Source organism: Alligator mississippiensis, chromosome 7 (assembly GCF_030867095.1).
Source record: "Alligator mississippiensis isolate rAllMis1 chromosome 7, rAllMis1, whole genome shotgun sequence".
NCBI classification, from domain to species: Eukaryota; Metazoa; Chordata; order Crocodylia; family Alligatoridae; genus Alligator; species Alligator mississippiensis.
In genome coordinates, this window is record NC_081830.1 from 56,261,849 (window position 1) to 56,285,008 (window position 23,160).

Below are 23,160 nucleotides of genomic sequence, written 5' to 3' on the forward strand. Positions count from 1 at the left end.
GCCAAGTTTCCTGGAGCCCAGCAGCAGCAGAGCAGTCACTACTGCATCTCAGGTCCCACGTAATGCTACAGAGGGCCAAGTCTTTAGACTTCAACCCAGATCTAGTAATACACTAGAGAAAAGGATCAGGCCTTGACTTGTGCTAGGTACACAGAAACGTAGCCTCTAATTTATCACTGGAATTGATTTTAAGAAGCCATTCAAGAAGAATACTGAACACAATCTCAAGTGGCTACATCTTAAATATTAAAGTCAAAATCAGCTCCTAAAGTTTTGTAACAAAAAAATGTAAACATCAGAGGAAGCCATTTCCAGATGCACATTAATTGCAGCAGTGAAAAGTGAAAATGTCAGTTGCATCACAATCCAAGAAGTGCACCCTTTTCATTCCCTCTTTCTGATTTGAGGCACCAGCACAACTGAATTAAGAAAAAGTTAACTGTTCTATTTTCAATGCCCACAGAGCAAAGTAATGAGTAATCACCAAAAATGGTAATATGCACAAAATGGAAACACTTATTTTTTTTGAGAAACTTAAAAAAAAAAAAAGAGTCTAATCTCAGGGACAAAATTGCTTAATAACTTTTATTTAGATGCCTGTTTTTGAAAGGGTAGCATATAAATCTAATGAGGGAATATTTTAGGAGGCAAGGAAAATGTGGAAATTAATGTGATAGTATCACTTGAATGTTAAGAGTAGTTCAACAACTGGCAAAATCCTCACCATAAAGCACAGATGCTTTAGGCAGTAAACACCCTGAAGTTATTTTCTGAAGTTAAAACATGACGCAAGAGAAACTGGAAGATGATCAATATAGCAAAAAGTTTTGCATTCCCCCCCGCCTCTAGCTGGCTCCACAAACTCAAGACGGGCAGGGAAAGGACTCACTGTCATGGCCAGAGCCTTCCCATCCCCCCCACCCCTGAAAATTGATCAGAGACTATTACAATGCAAAAATATAGCAATAAAAACCTCAAGCTTGAATTCAATTATTTTTGTTGAGCAGGAATTTCAACTGAAGCACAAAGAAAATTCTCTATATCACAAAGCTGTTAGTCACTCAATTTCTTTGGCTGGAGAAGAGAACTGCTATACCAATTAACCTTCATATCTCCTCTACTCCATGAAGTAACCTGACATGGGATAGAGCATAAAAGTTTGGGTGAAAGTCCAGGGAAGGGGTACTGAACCTGTGGTTCTAGAAGTGCAGTGATTCAGAAACCCTACATAACATGTCCACCACCTCTCTACAAGGGTACAAAGGGATGAGGGAGAGGCAGAACTGCACCCCAACATCAATCTTGAAAATGGGATTGGGATCTTACTCTCCGTTAACATTGTTTGCTCTCCCTACTCATACCTTTCTCTCCCCTCATAAGAGTTGGATGGATAGACAGCTATGGATTTTATACTTGCATGAAACATTTCAGCATTTGATAGAATTTGCCCCCAACTTCTTTGAAGTTCTCCATCTACTGCAACATTTAAAGAACATTTTAAGTTATTGATAGTATACTGAAGCTAGAAAAAGTATGTAGTTGCTAAATGGTTTAGTTTGCTTAGTATTTTTAGAGGATAAGTTCTGTAAGTTTAGTTATCCAGAGGCTTCCTCCAAAAACTCTGCTAGTCTTTTGTCACCGAGCTCTCTTTAGCCAGTAGGAACAGTTGGTATTCTTCCAGTTTTATGAACACATTTTGTCAAGCTCAAGAAGCTAAACTTTGTGACCCCACCATCTGCCAGGACCTCTTGTCAGTTCCAGACAAAGAAACCCACACAGATGGCCTCAAAACATAGATTCTTTTTATTCCCAACTGCTACTTGACAGCTTGCACCAAGCAGATAGAGAAATGTAAAAACTTGACTTTTTTGTTTCCACTGTTTTCTGCAGAAAGTAAATCTACAGAGTCCTAGGGCATAGGATATTTATTTCCTGTGAATTCAGGAGCTCTTTTTAAAAAGAGAGTGTAACCAAATAGCTAACCAAACAACCAACCAAGGCATTTTCATTACAGATACTCAAACAAGACAAAACTGTTGTAAACTTAAGCCTACAGGCTTATACTTCAACTTGGCTGACCTCCCAGGACAAGTCAAAAGTTTGGTTTCAATACTTACATGCTATAACAAATTAAGACCCTGTTTTGTTATTAATTTAGTTAAGGGATAGCTGTGTCCAACTGAGTTACCTAAAAACCCACAACTTAAACTGATCCTACTCTACAGCTTAAAAAAGCTTGTTCAACACTGAACTTTCATTAATACTAGAGCTCTGAAATACAATTAATTTACTGGAAACATATAGCACAAGTTACAGGATGTTTATATGCCATACAATACGTTCCATCACATACTGACTTGATTTCTGTCTAATTGTTAACTTAACCAGACCTGTTTAACAAACTTAGACCTGAAAACTAAACACAGTCTTAAACTGGAAAAGGGCGGGGGTGGAGGGGAACTATTTCTGTGTATTCCTTTATTTCAGTGACCATGTTACAGCTACTTTCTTCCCCAATTTAAAATTAGATTGGCACAAATTCCAGATCAGCATCTTGGACACTGTGCCTCCAAAAAGATGAGCACCATACATCAATTCTCCAGCATAAAAAGCCAATAATCCTCTGCAAGTCTTCAAGAAGTCATGTGCCATTTATGATGCTAGTATCCAACTAATTGCTCTCTCATAACTCCAGAGTAATGGAATCAGGTCCTTCTGCTGCTATATGGATTAATAAAGTGTAATATTACTTAATACAGGAAAATTGTGTCTGAATACTGATCTGTACCCAGATACAGCACTTACATATCTGATTAAAAAGTACTGGGACAATCTGTTTAGCCAAGGAACTTAATAGCTCCTGTTAATTGTAATGTGAATCTTTATTTTACTGTGTTCCAAGTACTACTTTCCTTTTCACAGATACAACAGACCTAGCAGTAGCAGCAGTATACATAAATCACACTCACTCTACCACTACTAGCTCGGCTGTATCTGTGAAAAGGAAAGTAGCACTTGGAATACATTTGTGTGCGTGTTTGTTTAAACATCTGTCCTAAAAAGATACAAGTTTGTGTTCCGTGTACAGCTCTGGTGTCACTATATTTCAGCCCAATGCAGAACAAGACTGATTTCAAGAAGGCCACAGAGTAACAAAAAGGTTCCAGGATTAATCAGTACAAACTCAATTTTAAACCACTAATTCATGCACAGTGGCTAAATGGATTAGACCACCTGTTACACATATGCTGCTTAACTGTCTCAGTTTTCAGACCAGTAAAGTCCTTAATTGCCCAAGCATTTATCAGATTTCTCTCTCTATAGGAAGAATATTGCCATCTTATTTCTTCAAATATATTACTAATCAGTGTATCCAGTTTAAAAGGGGAAAAAAAAAAATCCCTAAATTTCCCAAGTGACAACTTAATTACAGGCTTGCTAATAAACAAATTGGGACCTCTCAGAAATTCTACTTCATTTAAACTAAGCATGTTGTGATCATTTTAGAAAACACAGCATCCAGTTGCTTCCATCCATATATTTCATGGTAGGTGCTCATAAATTCAGGGTTTGCCAACGTATTAAATTTTGCTTGTATATCAGATATTTCATTTTTTTCCTATTTATATTTTACAAAAGACAGCTAAGCAAAAATTTAAGTGTGCTTAATCATTTGGATATATAACATGGACTACAAGCCATACCATTTACCTACACAGGGTTAATATCCATTTTAAAATAAAGAGAAACAAAATAAGTGTGCATGACATCAAAAGAAACATCAGCTTGAGCCCATTTGCATCTGGAACCAAGGATTTTCCTTGCTTTTCCTGCAAGTAACTGTGTCTTTAAAGGGGCATGTATTAATAGAGGTAGTACTACAAGAACACTAAGAAAACGGCTTAATAAAAAGAGAGAGACTGATGTAATGCAAAGGTTAAAAATAATATCCTGAGTAGCAGAACTAAACACTTAAGCTTCTGAGCTTCAATCCTTGTGAAAATATAGAGGGCAAGTGGATGAAGTTCAAAGAGTACTTCATCCTGCATCTACAAGCATAGAGTTCCAGGAAAAAGCATAAGCCAAACACACAACATTGAAAAGCATTATTTGACAGTAACCAGTTCTGAAGCACTTGAGGTTTAACCATTTCAAGTTAAATAAGGTAGACAACTCTAAGCAGGAGTAAAGATATCTGAATACTGCACTCTGCATAAAAATGAAACAAGATGTTTTACAGAGGGTACAAGAGATAGAATTGCAAAAGGGTCTGTGACAATTTGAGGCTGAAGAGTCAGTCTTGCAACTCTGGGGACTAGCAGAAGCCCTGACTAATGGAAATCAAACAAGGTTCAGAAAGGGGCTACTGGAAGACTCATAATTACACTTGGAAAATTCTAAGCGACTCTCAAGGAACTGGAATTGGTTGGGTTTTTTTTAAACTTCCAAGTGAATCAAGCCCTCATCAAGAGGATGCCCAGGACCCAAACAACTGAGGAAGAGATTGAGGACATCTTCCAGGGGTTAGGGATACTCAGAGGGTGCATCGACATGTAGAATTAATACTATTTAGACTTACTGAGCAGTAAGAGAGCTCTGGGAAGGTGTCTATACGTGCATCCTGTTGGGAGCAGATTTATTCCTTATAGGATTAATAGTTTCATAGTTGGTAGGGTCGGAAGGGACCTAAGCAGATCATCAAGTCCGACCCCATGCCATGGCAGGAAAGAGTATTGGGGTTGAACGACCCTGGCGAGGTGTTCATCCAGCCTCCTCTTAAAGACCCCCAGGGTAGGAGCCAACACCACTTCTCTTGGAAGCTGGTTCCAGATCCTAGTCATCCTGACAGTGAAGTAGCACCTCCTGATATCTAGCCTAAATCTACCCTCTGCCAGCTTGTGACCCTTATTTCTTGTCACTCCTGGTAGTGCTCAGGGGAACAGGGACTCCCCCCCAATGCCTGCTGGTCCCCCCTGACCAGTTTGTAAATGGCCACTAGATTCTCCCCCTCAAGATTGCCTTGATTGCCTGCTCCTGCCCTGCTCTGACCTCCTGCAGCAGCCAGGGGAGCTGCAAGCTCCAGATGCAGCTGCCTAGGTGCCAGAGGTCTCCACCGGGAGGGCAGGCTCAGGCTGGCAGGGGACACTGTCCCGGGAGCCTATGGCAACTGCACCATGATGCTCCCTGCCCTCCACCTGGCAGCAGCAGACAGGGCACCATGTTCATAGGGTACTTGCAGATCACTTCCTCTCCCACCCCCCGCAGTATGGCACCCGAGCGTCTGCCCACAAACCCAAGGCCAAGAGAACATCCCCCAAGACTATATATACTCTGGACAGTTTCCCATCAAAAATCTTTATTCCTCCCCCCAACCCTCCTTCCCCAACAACAGCCCAACCCCAAGCCCCAAAGGAGTGGGGTTGGTGTAGTGTCAAGGGGAATGGTGGGCTGGAGGTACCCATGGTGTGGAGCCTGAGGATAGGTGCCTGGTACCCCAGCCTCTGGTGGCACCACCGTGGGTGCAGACACTGAAGCAAGGACAATGGCCCAGGGGCTTGGGCAGGTGCTGCTCCCCTCTCCTCCTGCATAGGGCTGGGTCCAGCAGGGGCCATCTCACGATCAGGAGCTACATGGTAGGTGCACAAGTGGCAGGCAGCAGTCTGGCTGTTGGGGGACCCAGCTCGGGAGTGGGGCTGGAGGGCCTGGCCACTACAAGCACTCCTGGACATCCTCCCAGGCCCACTGGGGGGTTTGGTGTGGGGCTGCAGGTGGCAGGCAGGACCAGGGCCAGCTGCCAGGTGGGACTGAAGCTGGGGACTGGGTGGCAGGCAGCACAAACGGTGACAACCAGGCCCAGGATGGTGTTCAGCACCTGGGGGTCCTCCTCCGTGGCCTCGACTACCCAAGCCAGCACAGAAGCCTGCTTCTCCTGCACCTCGAGAAGGGCAATATGCCAGAAGGTGTGGTCCTCCTGACCCATCTCCCAGTCGCACATGACAGCCTGCAGGACTGCTGGAGCCAACACATGCCCACAGCGCAGGAGCATAGTGTCTAGGGGCCAAAGAGCAGTCAGCAGAGGCTTGGAGATCAGGCCAGGGCTCTGCAGCACTGCCACAACCAACATGTGCCCACCACCCCAGCACAGTGGCCAGGGGCAGGCATCAGCTGGCCCAGGCCCCAGGGGTCTAAAGACCAGCCAGGGACTGCTAGAGTCATTCCTGTCCTTGGCAGGAGGCTGACCCCCTGCTGGTCTGGCTAACCAAGAGCAAGCGTGCTCCCGCTCAGAGGGCACGTCTACATATGCCCCTGGCTGCAGTACCTGCTAGTACTGTGCAATCCCAGTGGTGCACAGGTCATTTCCAACCACATGTCGCCATAGTGACAAGCTACTATGCAGCACCTCATTGCTATGGCAACATAGCGGCAGCATCACCATTAGAGCCTGTTGACACTACATCACCATAGCTTGTTGCTACACGTCTACATATACACTACTGCACATTAGCTAATGTGCAGCAAATCTACTTACTACCTGTAAATACAGGTAGTAGGTTTACTGCACATTAGCCTGCACATTTTACTGTGCAGTAGCTCCGCTCAGTTACGTAGTGATGCTTTACTGCACAGTAGATTAGTCTTGTGTAAATGCACCCTCAGAGTAGTGAACAGAGCTAGAAGTACAGCCACCCCACAACACCCCCTCCTCAAAAAAAAAAAAAAAAAGTTCCCTTACACTTTAAGGCAACTCAGGAGCAAGGTAAGCTCATAGCTCTGGGAACCACTGCAAGCAGAACAGAGAGGGCAAAACTTGAAAATTATTGTAGAAAGAGCTAGAACATTTAGCTTACATACGCATCCAAATCAATCAGCCATTAGCTAGCAGGACAGAAACACAGAATGAAGCTGATAGCACATATCATTTCTGCCCAGGATACAACAACGTTTTGGCAAAATACTTTTCCAAAAGCACTGATTCCACATACTACCACTTTGGCTATGTTGGTCCCCAAGGTGTTTCACTAGAAGACAAAATTTTAGCATGTGGTAAAGCTCAAGAGCAGGGCCACCCCAAAGGTGGGGGGGGGGGGGTGCAAATCGGGGTGATCGCCTCAGGATGAGCGGAGCCTGGACAAGTGGCTGCAGCGAATCCACACTGCTGCCGGCTTCACGTCTGGCTGCTCAGCACCCCACCCCTTCCTACCGAATCTGCCACTGACTTCCTTGCATCCAGGGACAGGGCCCCACACAGGCTGATTTACCCTGGGCCCCGCAACCTGCTCAGATAGTCTCTGCTCAAGAGGGTCCAGAGAAGGGCTACCTGTATGATCTGAGACTTGCATGGTAAGCCATGCAAGGAGGGGCTGATGGAGCTCTGACTCTTCAGCCTAAAGAAAAGAAGGCTGAGAGAGGACCTGATTGCGGCTTACCGCTATATCAGAGGCATACATCAGGGGTTTGGTGAACAACTGTTCACCAGAACATCCTGGGGGAAAACTAGAAGCAACGTCCACAAACTCTTGGAAGATAGTTTCAGGCTGAACATTAGGAAAAACTTCTTCACAACTAGGGTGTCCAGACTATAGAACAAGCTCCCCCAAGAGGTGGTGCAATCATCTACTGTAGGTCTTCAGGAAAAGACTGGACAGTCACCTGACCCCAGATGTCTTTCCTGCTCATCCAGGTGGCTGGACCCAATGATCCTTCAGGGTCCCTTCCAGCCCTATGAGTCTATGATTTTGGTAGTGAATAGAGTACTACAGTTTACATGAAGAACACTTATCTGGAAGAAGACAGTAAGAACATGGCCAGAGGCTTAATACAGTCTGAAGAAGAACCAGAACAAACCTCTCTACAACAGAAACAACCTATTTGGAAGAGAACAGAACAGAACATTGAACAAGTAAGTCACAGCAAGACTGAAACCACCAATTACATGCCCACCTCCAAGACAAGAAAAGGATACAAAAGTTCCTCAGAACTATGACTTTGGTAGGGAAATGTCCACCTAATTCAGCTACTGAACCTCAGCTTGAGAAAGCATAAGGATGTCCAATGAAAGTAGGACACTAGTCTTTCTGAAAAGTCCAAGACATTTAAGGCATTAAAGAGGCACAGGTTCACAGATACTTGGCTATTCATAGGTACCTGCAAGGACTGTATACATGTCAATATATTCATATAGAAAAGACAGCTATGGCTTCAGTTTCTGGATGTAAAAAGCTTTACTATTTTATGATGGCCAATATAAACTGGCAATTTACTATTCTTGCCAAGAGGGGCCAGACAAACAGCTCCCCCTCTAAAAATGTTCCCCTGTAACAACTCTATAGTCTATAAAAATGAATACAAATGGAAGAAATCTAGAGGATGCAAATACAAAGTTCCGGAGTACCTGACAAATAAAAAGTGAAAGAAAACAAAATTGTCCACTTCCAGAGAAAATAGGGACAGGTGTATCAGCAACAGTGAAGAAAGAGATCCTGCAGACAGCAGTTATAGCTGTTAGTATATGACAACTGGAAGAGCTGTAGTCCCGGCACCTATTTCCATTACAAGGGTGTTGTTTCAATACTAAACAGAATTTGTTTAAAAGCACCAATATAGTGAGCCTTAAAAATATTAAGACAAAGAAAAAGGTTTAATGAATATCAGAGACTGACATTATATTGACAGAAACATCAAGGAAGTCTACAAAGTTAGCTATAAATGACAAAATACAGTCCAGATTAAGCAAGAGAATTCACATCTGTGGTATATGCAAGTTGTGTTCTTAGAGAAAAAGAAGCACTAATTTGTTTATGGTAAAAGAAAAAAATAAAAGGATTACTTATGTGTTCTACACCAGGGGTAGTCACCCTACCTGAGGAGGGGGACAGGCAGCAGATAGGGATGAGAGCAGAATGAGCATTAGGTCAGGCAAGAGAGGCAAGGCAGGAAGCAAAGCAGCAATTTGGTCCGGGAGCAGAAAGCCAAGCAGCAGATCTGGTAAGGGAAAGGGATGAAAGTGACACTCAGGGAGGGTGCCCATCTGCCAAAAAGGTTGGCTCCTTCACTGCTATAGACAAATGGTTGTCAACCAGGGGTACATGTATGCCTAGGGGTACTTAAAAAGGTTATAGGGGGTGCACAGAACTAATATGTCCAATAAATGCATGCATGCATGGTCAGCACAGGTGACCAGGAGAGCAGCCAGGTCCAGCTAGTAAGCGTGTTGTGAGGGAGGGTACCTGTGGGGGTGCAGATCAAAGCCCCAGCAGTGGAGGAGGGAGTGAGGCTGGGGCTGGGGCAGGGGCTGCCCATCTGGGGCAGGGCACCAGACTGAGCTGTGCAGGGGGTGGCTCCTGCTTCTGCATGCACCCCGGGAGGGCATGGGGATATATGCCCCCGGATCTGTACATAGGCTGGGGCCAGGGCTGCACCAGACTGTGCTCGGGGCTGGCAGTGGCAGCAGTACTGGAAGGGGGCTACAGGAGGGGCTGCAGCCCCTCCAGAATTCACCGTAGCCCCCACAACCCTTTCTCCCAGTGCTGCCACAGTCCACCCTGAGAGCAGCCCGGCCCACCTCCCCACAGGGAAGAACCCGGTGCTGGCCCGTCTGCAGCAGCAGCCCACCCTCGCCCCATGCACAGATCTGGCGCATACACCTCGATGCCCTCTGTGGGTGCACATAGCAGCAGAAGCCACCCCCTGCACAGCTCAGTCCCACACCCCACCCTGGCTGGGCAGCCCACTGAATGATTCATTCACAGCTCCATCCCATGCTCCACCATGGCAGTGCAGCCCCAGCTCCACTCCCTCCCCCACTGTGGGGGCCATGGTCTGCTCCCCCCCACCCCACCACTCCTTAAAAAACAAGAAAAAAAAATATAAAGGGGTACCCGGGCAGAAACTTTGAGAGAAAAGGGTACACTTGTTAAAAAAAAAGTTGAAAACCCCTCACATCTCTGAGACAGCTTCATAGATGTGCCCGGTCATGCACATAGTACACATCAAATCTATTTTTCTTACATATGGTAAACCTGATATAGGAGTGTCTGACAAAAGATACAAGCTCAAGAAGTTGGCACTGAGATTTTGGTTTAGACATAGCCACTAAGCCCCATTGTTGCCAATTTAAATAAATTAGATCAGAGTGGCAAAAAAATATAAAAGCAACTACTGAAAGAAACTTAGGTCAGACACTGACGCACTCATAGCACTATCAAATTATAGACCAGTACTAATGAAGCACAGATTGTCAACTGCAGACATGTATTTAATATAAAACCCAAGAAGAATATTTAATATCATAAAAAGATGTTGGGAAACTGGGCACTTGCAAAAGAAATAGAACTGAAGTCAATATTTTGTCATCCTCCTGCTCAGTGCAAACAATTACGATGTCATAGGGATAACAGAGACCTGGTGGGACTCCACCCATGACTGGGCCACGGGTATAGATGGCTATACCCTGTACAGGAGGGATTGTGTAGAGAAAAGGGCCGGGGGTGTAGCTCTCTATGTTAAGGAAAGCTACACGTCCCTGCAAGCCGATACTGGCGACCAGGGTGAATGACTGGAGACCCTCTGGGTTAAAATCCGTGGAGAACACGGCACAGGGGACACAATGGTGGGAGTCTATTACAGACCTCCCACCCAAAGTCCTGAGCTTGACCAGAAGTTTGCCCGGGAACTGGCTGAGGCCGCATGCTCCAGGACCATGGTTGTCATGGGTGACTTCAATTACCCGGACATCTCGTGGAAGGATCGCTCAGCAAAATCTGAGCGGTCGCAAAGTTTCCTCTCGTGCGTGGATGACTTCTACCTGACTCAAGAAGTCTATGGGCCAACGAGAGGCAAAGCGCTGCTTGACCTGGTACTGGCTACTGGGGATGACCTAGTCGGCAGCCTAGTGATCGATGGGAAGCTGGGAGACAGCGACCACAAGCTGATCACCTTCACCATCTGCCAAAAAGCTGGCAAGTCAATCAGCAACACGGAAGTCCTTGACTTCAGGAAAGCCGACTTTGACAAGCTCAGGAGGCTTGTCAGTGAGGCCCTAAGGGACAGTGACCACGGGGAGAGGGGAGTTCAAGAAGAGTGGCTGCTCCTCAAGGGAGCGATCCTCAATGCACAAACTAAGTCTATTCCATCTCGGAGGAAATGCAGCAAGAGGGCACAGCAGCCCCCCTGGCTCTCCAGGGACCTAGCAGACCTCCTGAGGCTAAAAAGAAAGGCCTACAAAGGATGGAGGATGGGAGTCACCTCCAAGCAGGATTATTCTGCACTGGTCTGGTCCTGCAGAGAGCATAGCAGGAAAGCCAAGGCTGCAACTGAACTCCAGCTAGCTTTGAGCATCAAGGACAATAAAAAGTCCTTTTTCAGATATGTGGGGAGCCAGAGGAAAAGCAGGGGCAACACTGGACCCCTGCTGAACCAGATGGGGCAACTGACAACTGACGCCCAGGAAAAAGACAACCGATTAAATAGGTACTTTGCGTCAGTCTTTCATCAGCCCCATGGGATGCCCATGCCTGCTACGGGACAGGGAAGTCCGGGTGAGGGCGATTCCCTGCCCTCCATTAATGCTGACTTCGTGAAGGAACATCTTGAGAAGCTGGATACCTTCAAGTCAGCCGGCCCTGACAATCTTCACCCCAGGGTACTCAAGGAGCTGGCGAGCATCATAGCCCAGCCTCTAGCACGGATCTTTGAAAACTCTTGGCGCTCTGGTGTAGTGCCCGAAGACTGGAAGAAGGCCAATGTGGTGCCTATCTTCAAGAAAGGGAGGAAAGTGGATCCGGCTAACTATAGACCCATTAGCCTGACTTCTATCCTGGGGAAGATCTTAGAAAAGTTTAATAAAGAGGCCATCCTTAATGGACTGGCCGACACCAACATCTTAAGGGATAGCCAGCACGGGTTTGTTGCGGGTAGGTCTTGCTTGAGCAATCTCATTTCCTTCTACGACCAGGTGACCTATCACCTGGACAAGGGAGAAGAGATTGATGTCATATCTTGACTTCAAAAAAGCCTTCAAACTGGTGTCCCATGATCACCTCTTGGAGAAACTGGCCAATTGTCGCCTTGGGTCCTCCACGATCCACTGGCTGGAAAATTGGCTCCATGGTCAGACCCAGAGGGTAGTAATTAAGGGAAGTCACTCATCGTGGTGTCCTGTGACCAGTGGGGTCCCCCAGGGCTCTGTCCTTGGACCCATACTGTTCAACATCTTCATTAATGATGTGGACACTGGAGTCAGAAACAGACTGGCCAAGTTCGCCGATGACACCAAACTTTGGGGCAAAGCATCCACACCAGAAGACAGGCGGGTGATCCAGGCTGACCCGGACAGGCTCAGCAAGTGGGCGGACGAGAATCTGATGGTGTTCAACGCCGATAAATGCAAGGTTCTCCACCTTGGGAAGAAAAACCCGCAGCATCCTTATAGGCTCGGCAGCACTATGTTGGCTAGCACTATGGAAGAAAGAGACTTGGGGGTCATCATTGACCACAAGATGAACATGAGCCTGCAGTGCGATGCTGCGGCTAGTAAAGCGACCAAAACGCTGGCTTGCATCCATAGATGCTTCTCAAGCAAATCCCAGGATGTCATTCTCCCCTTGTACTCGGCCTTAGTGAGGCTGCAGCTGGAGTACTGCGTCCAGTTTTGGGCTCCGCAATTCAAAAACGATGTGGAGAAGCTTGAGAGAGTCCAGAGAAGAGCCATGCGCATGATCAGAGGTCAGGGAAGCAGACCCTACGATGACAGGCTGAGAGCCCTGGGGCTCTTTAGCCTGGAAAAGTGCAGGCTCAGGGGTGATCTGATGGCCACCTACAAGTTTATCAGGGGTGACCACCAGTATCTGGGGGACCGTTTGTTCACCAGAGCGCCGCAAGGGATGACGAGGTCAAATGGTCATAAACTACTACAAGACCGCTTCAGGCTGGACACAAGGAAGAATTTCTTTACTGTCCGAGCCCCCAAGGTCTGGAACAGCCTGCCACCGGAGGTGGTTCAAGTGCCTTCACTGAACACCTTCAAGACAAAACTGGATGCTTATCTTGCTGGGATCCTATGACCCCAGCTGACTTCCTGCCCTTAGGGCAGGGGGCTGGACTCGATGATCTTCCGAGGTCCCTTCCAGCCCTAATGTCTATGAAATCTATGAAATTTTGGAGTCCTGGCAGCTCCCAGACTATTATTCTCTGGTGTACTCAGCTGAGTGCACCAGAGTAGCACAGGGGAAAGGTGACCCTGTTTTAAGACTAAGGAAATATGGTCAGCCTACCAACACACTAGCTGAATCTGAAGTTTCAATGCTTGAAATTGAAGAAGTCTTTGCCTCTCACAATCCTTAAAACCTTCATTCAGCAGCCACCTTATATTTTCCACTGTATTTCACACTACAAGGCATCTTATATTTCTCAATGAAGTGTCCCATAAAACAAAACTCTGCTTCTGGGTATATGCAGAAGTTACTGTCTTAACAGGACTGAGTAGCCAGGCACCTGCTCACATGCAAGCCCTCTCAGGCCTCAAACTATGCATTCTTGATCATTTCATAAAGCACCCACGAAATTTCATCTTGCGTAGTTAAAAGAAAAAAAAATAGCAATATATGGCTGTAGAAAATGTACAGATATTGCTATTTGGCGGGGTTTGTTTGTTTTTTTAGAACAGTATCAAACCTGGTTTGATTTTCTATTACAATAGTCACCTGAGCTAAATGCAAGCTGATTATTTTAACATTTGCTTGGTGACAAACATTTAGAGGTTCTGAATGACAGTCTGGCACTACTGAAGCTACTTTTCAAGAAATATTTTCCTGATCACTAAATCAGGAAAGTTTCTCCACAAAACAAGCTGGCCAGAAATGACATGTCTGAACTGATAACAGTTCAGACACTGAAACAGGTGGCTCTAGACAGCTGGCATCCTAGCTTTCACTAGCCTGTTATAGGCATACAGTGCACGTTTTCAACTGGCTGTCTTTATTTTTGGAATTTACTAGAACTTGTTCTGAAGTCTTTCTTAATATTAATTGCTTTTTAATAATTCTGATAGACAGGTGGTTGTGGGAAATCTTATTTCTACTAACTGCACCTGAAGGCCTGAATTTCTCAGTTCTGACAGTTCAGTCTGTTTGACCGGATGAAGTCACTTCTTATAACTCTTACTTTTTATTTATTAACCACACTTCTTACTAGAATTAAGTGATATCCTATGAGAAAACTTTGATTTTATGCCAAGTCCTACCCTGGTAGAGAAGTAGTTTAATAGTTTTTTCTATAATATTCTTCAAACTGAATTGAAAAAAGGAGTTAGTTTCAATTAAAGAGAGTTTTATATTTTTCTAGTAAAAGCATACAAACCACACAAGACACAGCTTGCATTTGATGAAGAAGTAAATGCTTTTTATTAAAGACCATCATTTTCTAGAAAAATTGGTAATATGGCAAAAAAGTTTTTTCAGAAAAATTACAGAAATAGACACTAGCGAGTGATCTTTCACCGTCTTCTTACAATACAGCTGTATTTTTAAGTTTATTAACCATTTTGCTCTTAAAAAAAGAAGACACTTTTATACAAGTGTACACATTCAGTTGCCAACTGTAAGCGTAAAAGCCAAGATGATTCAGTTTTGGTATTTCCACCACCTTCTGCACCCCACCTTTTAGAGAATAAACCTCAAAAATCACTGTGCTGATATTTCTTACCAGCCTTTTAAACTGCCAGGTTTCATTTAACTTGTATACCTCAGGGGACTAATCTATTTTAGCTGATTTTCCACTGAATTACTTAACCATCAAAGTTAGATACATTTAGAAGAGCATGGACTTGTGTGGCCTGTTGACTTTGCATTGACATTATGGTGATACAGCCAAGGCCCAGCTTCAAGAACACATTTCATGGCAGGAGACCAGAGGGAGAAAATGTGTTGGTCTTTACTTTTCAGTATCCACTACCTACTAGTAGTCTACAAAAATCTACTCATGCAACCCTCTAGCTAGTAGTAAGATCCCATAAATTATGCCAATAGAGAATGAGACATCTTTCCTCTAATCACTGCCACACACATTTAGAAAGCAAATAAATGTCAATGCAATGCTAAAGCCTTTATTAAGGAAACATATCAATAAAACCATCCAGATTAATCTGAGCCTGTTTAGTTGTAGCAACTGCAGTTAAAAATGTGACATACAACTTAGCTAAACAACTTCCCTTTCCCAGCTATATCCCCTCTTTATTCTTTCTTACTGAATTGATCAGGTTCTCCAGGAACCTCTCTTATACCACTCTATGGCTATTTTTTAATTTTTTTTTGGTACTGTTCCTGTAAGTAGACTCTCCTCTACAGCAGAATGAAGCTGACACCACCTTCCTCAGTTCATCTGAGGTTGCTCATGACTTTCCAGGTGCACAAGAAGCTCCAAAAAGTTATATCCAGTATGCAAAGAGAATAAATTCATTAAGTTCTTTCAGAAGAATAAGCACCCTTTGAACATCACTCTGCTTGAACATCTTAGAAGCAGCTTATAACAGACAGCCTTAAATCAAGCAAGCTTCTGCACACAACTAAATGAATTAGATTAGGACTTGCCATACTTTTAGCAATAGGCTTTTGATGAGCAGAAAGATTATACCAAATCATATTAACTGTCACACAACTTGTAGTGTAGAAAAAACACCTGCCAGGAACAAAAACAACAGGATAAGTTTCACAAGATGACTAGTGTCAAAAGTTTTCTAAAAGGTGCAGTAATTCACTGAAATACCTTGCTCATCCCAGGAAAAAGGTCTTTACATTAGCATCTAAATAATGGTACTAGAAGAACAGTAATTTTTCAGCTTCATGTTGAAATGAATGATGAAAAATGAGGAACTTACAGGGTTTTTGTCTCATATCATTTGGTATCAGAAGGTAACTACTTATGTAATAAACAATCAGAAAGATGATATTAAATATACTGTTTAATATACTAACAGCTGAACTGCTCATCTGAGGCTACAAGTAGCAACATAGGCAAAAAGCTTGCATTGCACTCAGTTAACAGCAGTACATAAATGAAAGGTATATAATTTAATAAAGATTATGAACTGTATCCACTGAAGTCAAACTGCCTCTTCTTTTTTTGTATTACAGCAAAGATTTTTTGCACAAACAGGAAGTGGTTATAAAAGTTTGAGGGTTTTACAGCTGAATACAAGATTGCTCTTAGAAATTGGCTAATATACAACAGTCCTGTGAAGAGGAACTCCTGTGTTATCATTTTTCTTCCCCCTCTTATTTTAGGGCACAGGTGTACCATGTGATCAGCATCTCTGCTAGAAGAGGTCATCCCAGTCTAAAGTTAACAAGCAAAAGTTGTCTTGGGGAGGTAGTGGTGGGAGTGGGGAAAATATTCTGTATTCCCTCCCCTCCATCCCCTATCTCTTGCTAAAAAAAAAAAAAGGTTGTCCGTCCCCCCCCCCCCTTATAACCACTTCTTCCTTCCCATTAAATAGTTTCTCTTCTGTCAGTTAATTCAGAGCATCTGATTTAAGTAGGTAGTTGCCTACCAAAGCTCATGCCTTTCTGAACCACTTAGGCACTTAGGGTGAGACACCCTACTTTTTGCCTTCTCCTTAGGGCTTGATCAAGTTGCTATCTAGGCATCGCATAGATATCCAGTAGTCTATTTTAAGGAAGGGGTCCACACATTAAGCGTGTCTATATGTACAAAATATCAGTGCTAGGATTCAAACAAGTAACCTCATTTTGCAGTTCAGATAACTCATGGGTAAACTCACCTCTATCACATTGATGCGAATGCTGTGAAAGACAAAGCTCAGTCACCAGAGGATCAACTGTTTTACTAGCCACAATCTAACCTAAAGAAAAGGAAGCTGCTTCCAGGATCAGCATACAAGGGCAGGTTTACCAGGTAACAATCAAAGTTCCAGCTCGCGAGCCAGTTACAAGGGAATTTCTAAGACACGCAGAACTAGATACAACATCTGTGTGACCCAGTCACCGCTGGACAGTATTTTTGCTAAATGTAACCAGATTTTCAAGGGAGAAGATTTAAATTTTTGAAGACGAACAGACAACTTTTAGGAAAGCCAAGTCGCTTTAATAAAAAGAAAGAGAAGCTCTGGCATAATTAGACAGGCCCCCAAATGCCCCCCTTTCCATGTTTCTATGCCGACTCTTCTATTAAGTTGGCTGGACTTGTGCCCAGAGTTGCCAGGCGGACGTCACAGGAGACCAAAGCCCCTCCTAGAGGACAGACCCGCCTCACGAAGAGGCCAGGCCTGGCCTCCCAGGAAACGTAGGGGTGAACCGAGGATCCGGGTGAAGCTCTGGACAGCCGGACAACTTCCTCCTCAGCGCAGGAGCGGCCCCCCAACCCGAGCCGCGTTTCTCGGCCGAGCCAGGGGCTGTTCAGCCTTCCCCAACCCCAGGCCGCATCGGCAGCCGCCCACGCCCGCCTTCCCCCGGGCCCTGGCGGCGCAAAGCGACCGCGGGCGGTGCCTGCTCCGCCGCCAGAAGCCGGGAAGGACCCGGCGGGCCCCGCCGCAAGGCCAGGACCGGGCGGCGCCGGCGCTGCAGGCCCCGCCCTCGCCGCCCGGCCCGGAGCAGGAAGAGCCGCCGCGCCTGCTCCCGCCGCACCCAACCAGGCCGCACCGCCGCCGCAGAGTCCCGGCGCGCTGTCACCCCACGGGGCCCGGCCCGCCCGCGCCGCTGTACCGCCGCGCCGGGGAGCGGGACGCGCCCGCAAGCAGCCCCGGGGGCGCCGCGCCGGGAGCAGGCGGGGGTCGGGGCCGCGGCGCTCGGCGCGTCCTTACCAGGTGCCGGCGGGCCCGGCCCGGCGCGGAGAGCAGCCCCGCGGCGGCGGTGTGAATCCAGCGCTCCCGGCGCCTGAGCCGGGCGCAGCTCCCCCGCACAAGCTTGGCGGCGTCTGACAACCGCCCGCTCCCATTGGCCGGCCCTCCGCCTGACGTAAGGCGCCGCCAGCCGCCCATTGGCGCTTCCTCGTGTGTGTACACAATCCACCCGCCAATCCCAGCCGCTGCTCCGGCGGGGGCGGGGTGGGGCGGGGTGGACCGAACCGGGGGCGTGGGGCGGCGCATGCGCCCTAAGAGAGTCCAGTTACCTTTGACCCCGGCCCTGGAGCGACGGGGGACGAGCGCGGCTTTAATGGGCCCCCTCCCCCGCTGAATTGCATAGTGAAGGGCACGGCCCCGAAACAGGCAGCGCCCCGTGCCGCAGGTGCCGGGTCCTGCATGCACTGGGCAGGGAAGTGCTGGGAGCAGTGGCACCTTAAGGGTTAACGCGGCTGCTTGCCCGCAGGGCTGGACCTTGCCCTGGGGGGTGGGACCCCGGGGTGCTGTGAGGGGAGGGGCAGGGCATCCTGGGATGCTGGAGGACTGCAAGGCTTATTCTCAGCTCTGGGACTGAAGCAAGGAAGCACGGGCCAGTTACCCCTTGCCTGAGGTGTTGTAACTCTGAGATGCTGAGGGTACCGGGCAGAAGTTATAAAGAAGCTAAAGGTGCACTGAAGAGCAATGGAGAGAAGCCTGGACAAATACAAACCTGCTGCATAAATACATCTTTAGCAACCTTACTGTCCCCCAGCCAGGATTTGTCCTACCAACAAAGATTTGGTCCTCCTTGAATCAAATTTGGACCCTTCATGGAAAATGTGGACACTAGCTCCATAAATGGAGAATCAAAGAGCATCCAGGTTGCAACTGTGATGGGATTTTTCAGGGCTGTGTGGTGCAATTTTTCAGATGGTGCAACACATTGTGAATGATTGCCCAATTAAGATCTTTTAATGGCAATCTAAAATTAATCCATGCAGCTACCCCTGAAGCAGTCTAATGGCTATGAAATTTAGATATTAATCTATGAATGTTATAATCCTAAAATGGCAAGTTTCTTTGAGTAGGTGTGATTTTGTTTATTAGACCAACTGAATAGTTAGAAAAAGGTCTTAGCAAGCTTTTAGGGGTAGTCACACTTCTTCAGGCATAGGGAGTCTCTGCTTTTCTGAGACGCCAAGGAATGAGATGCTAAAAGTGGCAGGGTGTCAGTGAGAATGTAAATAGGTAGAAATTAGACAAAAGGTAAAGCAGGGAAGGGGGGGGGGAATAAAGGGGGAAAAATAGAATAGAAGGGAAGGACCACTCCCCTCACTCTGGTGGCAACGCTCCTACTAATGCAACCCTTGTATGGTGTTAGCCTTCTTTGCAACAACAGCACTGTTGGCTCATATTCAGCTTACTGTCCGCTGTAACCTCCACATCCTTTTCTGCAGAGCTGTTGTTCAGTCGAGTCAGTTCTCAGCCTGTACTGGTGCTTAGGATTCTTCTCTCCTTGTTGCAGGATTTTACACTTGTTCTTATTGAGCCTCATAAGATTTCTTTTGGTCCAATCCTCCAATTTGTCTAGGTCTATCTGAATCCTAGCCCTACCTTCCAACATATCTACTACTCCCCACAACTTGGTGTCATCTGCAGACTTGCTGAGGGTATACTCCCACCTTTCAGGTCACTGATGAAGATAGTGAAAATAAACAGCCCCAAGACCAAGCCCTGGGGGACTCCACTTTATACTGGCTGCCACCTAGACATGGAGCCATTGATCCAGCCTAATGATCTAGCCAGTTTTCTGTCCACTTTGCAGTTCATTCATCCAACCCATACTTCTTTAGTCTGCTTGCAAGAGACCTTGCCAAAGTCAAGGTATACCACATCTACTGCTTTCCCTGCATCTACAGAGCCAGGCGTCTCATCAGAGCAGGTAATCAGTTTGGTCAGGCATGACTTGCCCTCACTGAATCCATGCTGACTGTTCCTAATTACCTTTTCCAAGTGCTTACAAATGAATTTCTTGAGGACCTGATTTATGTTTTTTCCAGGGACTGAGGTGAGACTGACCGGTCTATAGTTCCTTGGATCCTGCTTCTTCCCTTTCTTAAAGAGAAGCACTATTATTTGCCTTTTTCCAACTGTTATGAGTTTTCAAAGATGGCCAGCGGCTTTGCAATCACTTTGGCCAACTCTATCAGCACACTTGGGTGCATTGCATCTGGCCCCACAGACTTACATGTCCAACTTTTTTAAATAGTCCCTGAACTGTTATTTTGCCACTGTTGGCTGCTCACCTCCTCCCCAAACTGCTACCAGGTGCAGTAGTCTGGGAGCTGACCTTGCTTATGAAGACTAAGGTAAAAAAGGCATTGAGTACTTTAGACTTTTCCACATCCTGTCTCAAGGTTGCCTCCCCCTTTCAGTAAGGGACCCACACTTTCTGTGATCCTCCTTGTTGCTGACATACTTGCAGAAAGCCTTCCTGTTACCCTATACGTCCTTTGCTAGCAGCAACTCTCCAACTGCGCTTTGGACTTTCTGATCTCACCCCTGCATGCCCAAGTAATGCTCTCATATTCCTCCCTAGTTGTTTGTCCAAGTTTCTACTTATTGTAATATTCCTTTTTGTGTTTTAGCTCACTGAAAAGTTCCCTTCTTAAGCCAAGCTGGTCTTCTGCCATACTTGCTAGTCTTCCTGTTTATTGGGATGGTTTGTTCCTATGCCCTCAGTAAGATTTCTTTGAAGTACAACCAGCTCTCCTGGATGCCTTTCCCCTCAGACTGGCCTCCCAGGGGATCCTGCCCATCAGTTTCATGAGTCAAGGTCTGCTTTTCTGAAGTCCAGGGTCCTTTTTCTGCTGTTCTCCATTCTTTCTTTCCTCAGGATCCCGAACTGAATCATCTCATGCTCGCTTCTGCCCAAGTTGCCACTCACTTCTACATTCCCCACCAATTCTTCCCTGTTTGTGAGCAGCAGGTCAAGAAGAGCACAGCCCCTAGTTGGTCTCCAACAGTTGCACCAGGAAGTTGTTCCCAGCACTCTCCAAAAATCTTCCTAGATTGCTTGCGCACTGCTGTATTGCCCTCCCAGGAGATGACTGGGAGGGTGACTGAAGTCTCTCATGAGAACAAGGACTTGTGATCAGGAAACTTCTGCTAGCTGTTTGAAGAAAGCCTCATCCATCACATCCTCCTGGTCTGGTGGTCCATGGCAGACACCCACCACAACATTACTTATGTTGCTCTCCCCTCTGACCCTAAGCCAGGAATAGATCTCATCCCTTTTTGCTGTGCGTTTTGAACAGTACTGGAAGATTAACAATATTGACATTTAACAGAGTGGAAGAAGGGAAGATGTAGGGACCAACTTTGGCTTCTCATTTCAGTTTTAGGGATCCAGCTCAAATCAGGGATGCAAGCTAATGGCACACAGTTGCTCCCTGTTTACTTTCCAGCAGGCCTTCTCATTCCGTTATGCTGATGGATGGATGGAAGAAGCAGCAGGTGTCTTGGATGGCAATAAAACAGCCTCTCTCACCTTTAGACCTAAAAGGATTCTGCATAGAAGGAAGTTTTCCAGTGGTCTCCTCTTCAGTTTCAGGACATGATACAAAGCAATCTTGCCAAGCTGAAGAGTCTGGGTCTTTCTTAAACAGAAGCTTTCATTCTGAAGCAGAGTATGGAAAAGAACTGTACTAGATTTTTGACCAATTGTGAGTCACTCAAATTCAGTTTCTGTTTGTGTTCTCTGCTAGCTTCATGTCTGCCCATCTCCCCCTCACACCAGGATACAGATCTTCTAGGAGAGAGAGGTTCTGTCTTCCAACACTGGATTCCTAATGTAAAACAGAACCAAAGAACATAGCATTTCCACAAATATAGCTCGTTTGATTCAGTCCAGATTAGATAAAACAATATAAATACATCATGCACACACATTCTTGCAAAAAGGGAATTCTAAAAGAACATAAAGACTCGAAATTATAATTAGATGCTGGTTTGAATAACAGCTTTCTACATAATTTATTCATTAGTTATTTTATTCCAGTTTTAAAAACAGTATCAATAAAGTAATTATTAAAAAAATAGACACATTTGTTTCAGCTTTAGCACAGAATAATCATGACGGCTTTGAAAATATTAATATCGCTACAGACTTTTTAAAGAATGAGACAGTACTTGTAATGACTTTTAACGATATTTGTATTAACTCACAAAGTGCAAAATTATGTATTTTATTACAAAATTAAAGAAATGAATGTATCAGATGGAAACCATTAGCTACAAAAATTTGGGGACAAAATACTGGTATTTAGTATTGATCGGTGTTCACTTTTATATTCTGACTTACTATATTGCTCATCTAAGGCCTAGGAACCATAATGCCATAACATGCACCATGGACAAAAGCCTCCTTATGCAAATAGACTGTCAAGTTAGTCCAAATATGATCTAATACACACAGTCAAGAGGGGTAAATTCACAGGGTAAAGTCTACCATAAGGAAAAAAAAACTCCTGCTCCTCCCAGAAATGCCCAGAAAAATATAACTTACTGCATACCCTAAAGGATATCAAATCCAGGCTTTTTCAGATCAAGGGAAGTAAATTCCAATTTAGAGAGTCCTTCATAGAAAATAAATGCCCTTGTAATAGTTAGGCAGTGGTATTCTGCACCAGCTTCAGTTTGAAAGTGATCTTAAAGTGAAGCCCACTACAGAACAAATTTATCAAATTCCAGTCCGACAAAGGCAAACAAGAAGCATCCTTTGTCACCGCTCCCATAGCTTCTTCCTTGCCCAATGATTAGAGTAAGAATCCCCTGCCCCGGTAACCACGCCCTCACTGATACATAGTAGTAATAATATTCAATCATGTGAGCTACCTCTGTGGAGTTCACTGAAGGAGCGGAGCTGCTGCAGATCATAAAGAAGGGTAGGATGATTCAATATGTAGTAGTAAATAATGTTATAGCAGCAGGAAGGCTCTTGACGTATGGCAGGACCTAGTGTATGTCACAGGAAATGTTGGTTATGTCCTCTAAATTCATAGGTTTAGCAGAAGTAGTCCATTAAAAAAAGCCATTATTACAATGTTCATCTGTATCAATGCAGGGAACGTTGTACTGCTTGTGTCCAGCTATCCATAGCAAGTTTGTATTCTCTCGAGTCCTTTTGTGGCTCAAAAACTACTTCAGTTCGCCTCAGTTTCTTTAGTTGTTCTTTGTCAGTCCAAACCCCTACAAACACAAAGCTCATTCTCAAGCCCAGTTGCAAATACTGTGTTGTTCAATTGCACAGATTTATTCCCAATAGACCC

General features: G+C 45.4%; 2 protein-coding genes across 5 annotated transcripts in view; both read right to left on the bottom strand.

Moving 5' to 3' along the window:
• TFDP2 (transcription factor Dp-2) overlaps window positions 1-17,937 on the bottom strand; it is a 135,955-nt gene extending 118,018 nt beyond the window's left edge. For 2 of the 4 annotated variants that reach the window (XM_059730984.1, XM_059730983.1), the window contains exon 1: window positions 17,813-17,935. The gene's annotated coding sequence lies outside the window, so the exon portion shown is untranslated. Of the gene's footprint in view, window positions 1-17,812 lie in introns of all 4 variants that reach the window. The other 2 variants (XM_059730982.1, XM_059730981.1) reach the window with 1 other exon arrangement.
• Window positions 17,938-21,864: 3,927 nt separating this feature from the next.
• The window catches only part of GK5 (glycerol kinase 5), a 64,270-nt gene continuing 62,974 nt past the window's right edge, over window positions 21,865-23,160 (bottom strand). The window contains exon 16 of the mRNA XM_019491819.2: window positions 21,865-23,080. Coding sequence (XP_019347364.1) covers window positions 22,947-23,080 — 134 coding nt within the window. The 3' untranslated portion in view covers window positions 21,865-22,946. The remainder of the gene's footprint in view (window positions 23,081-23,160) is intronic.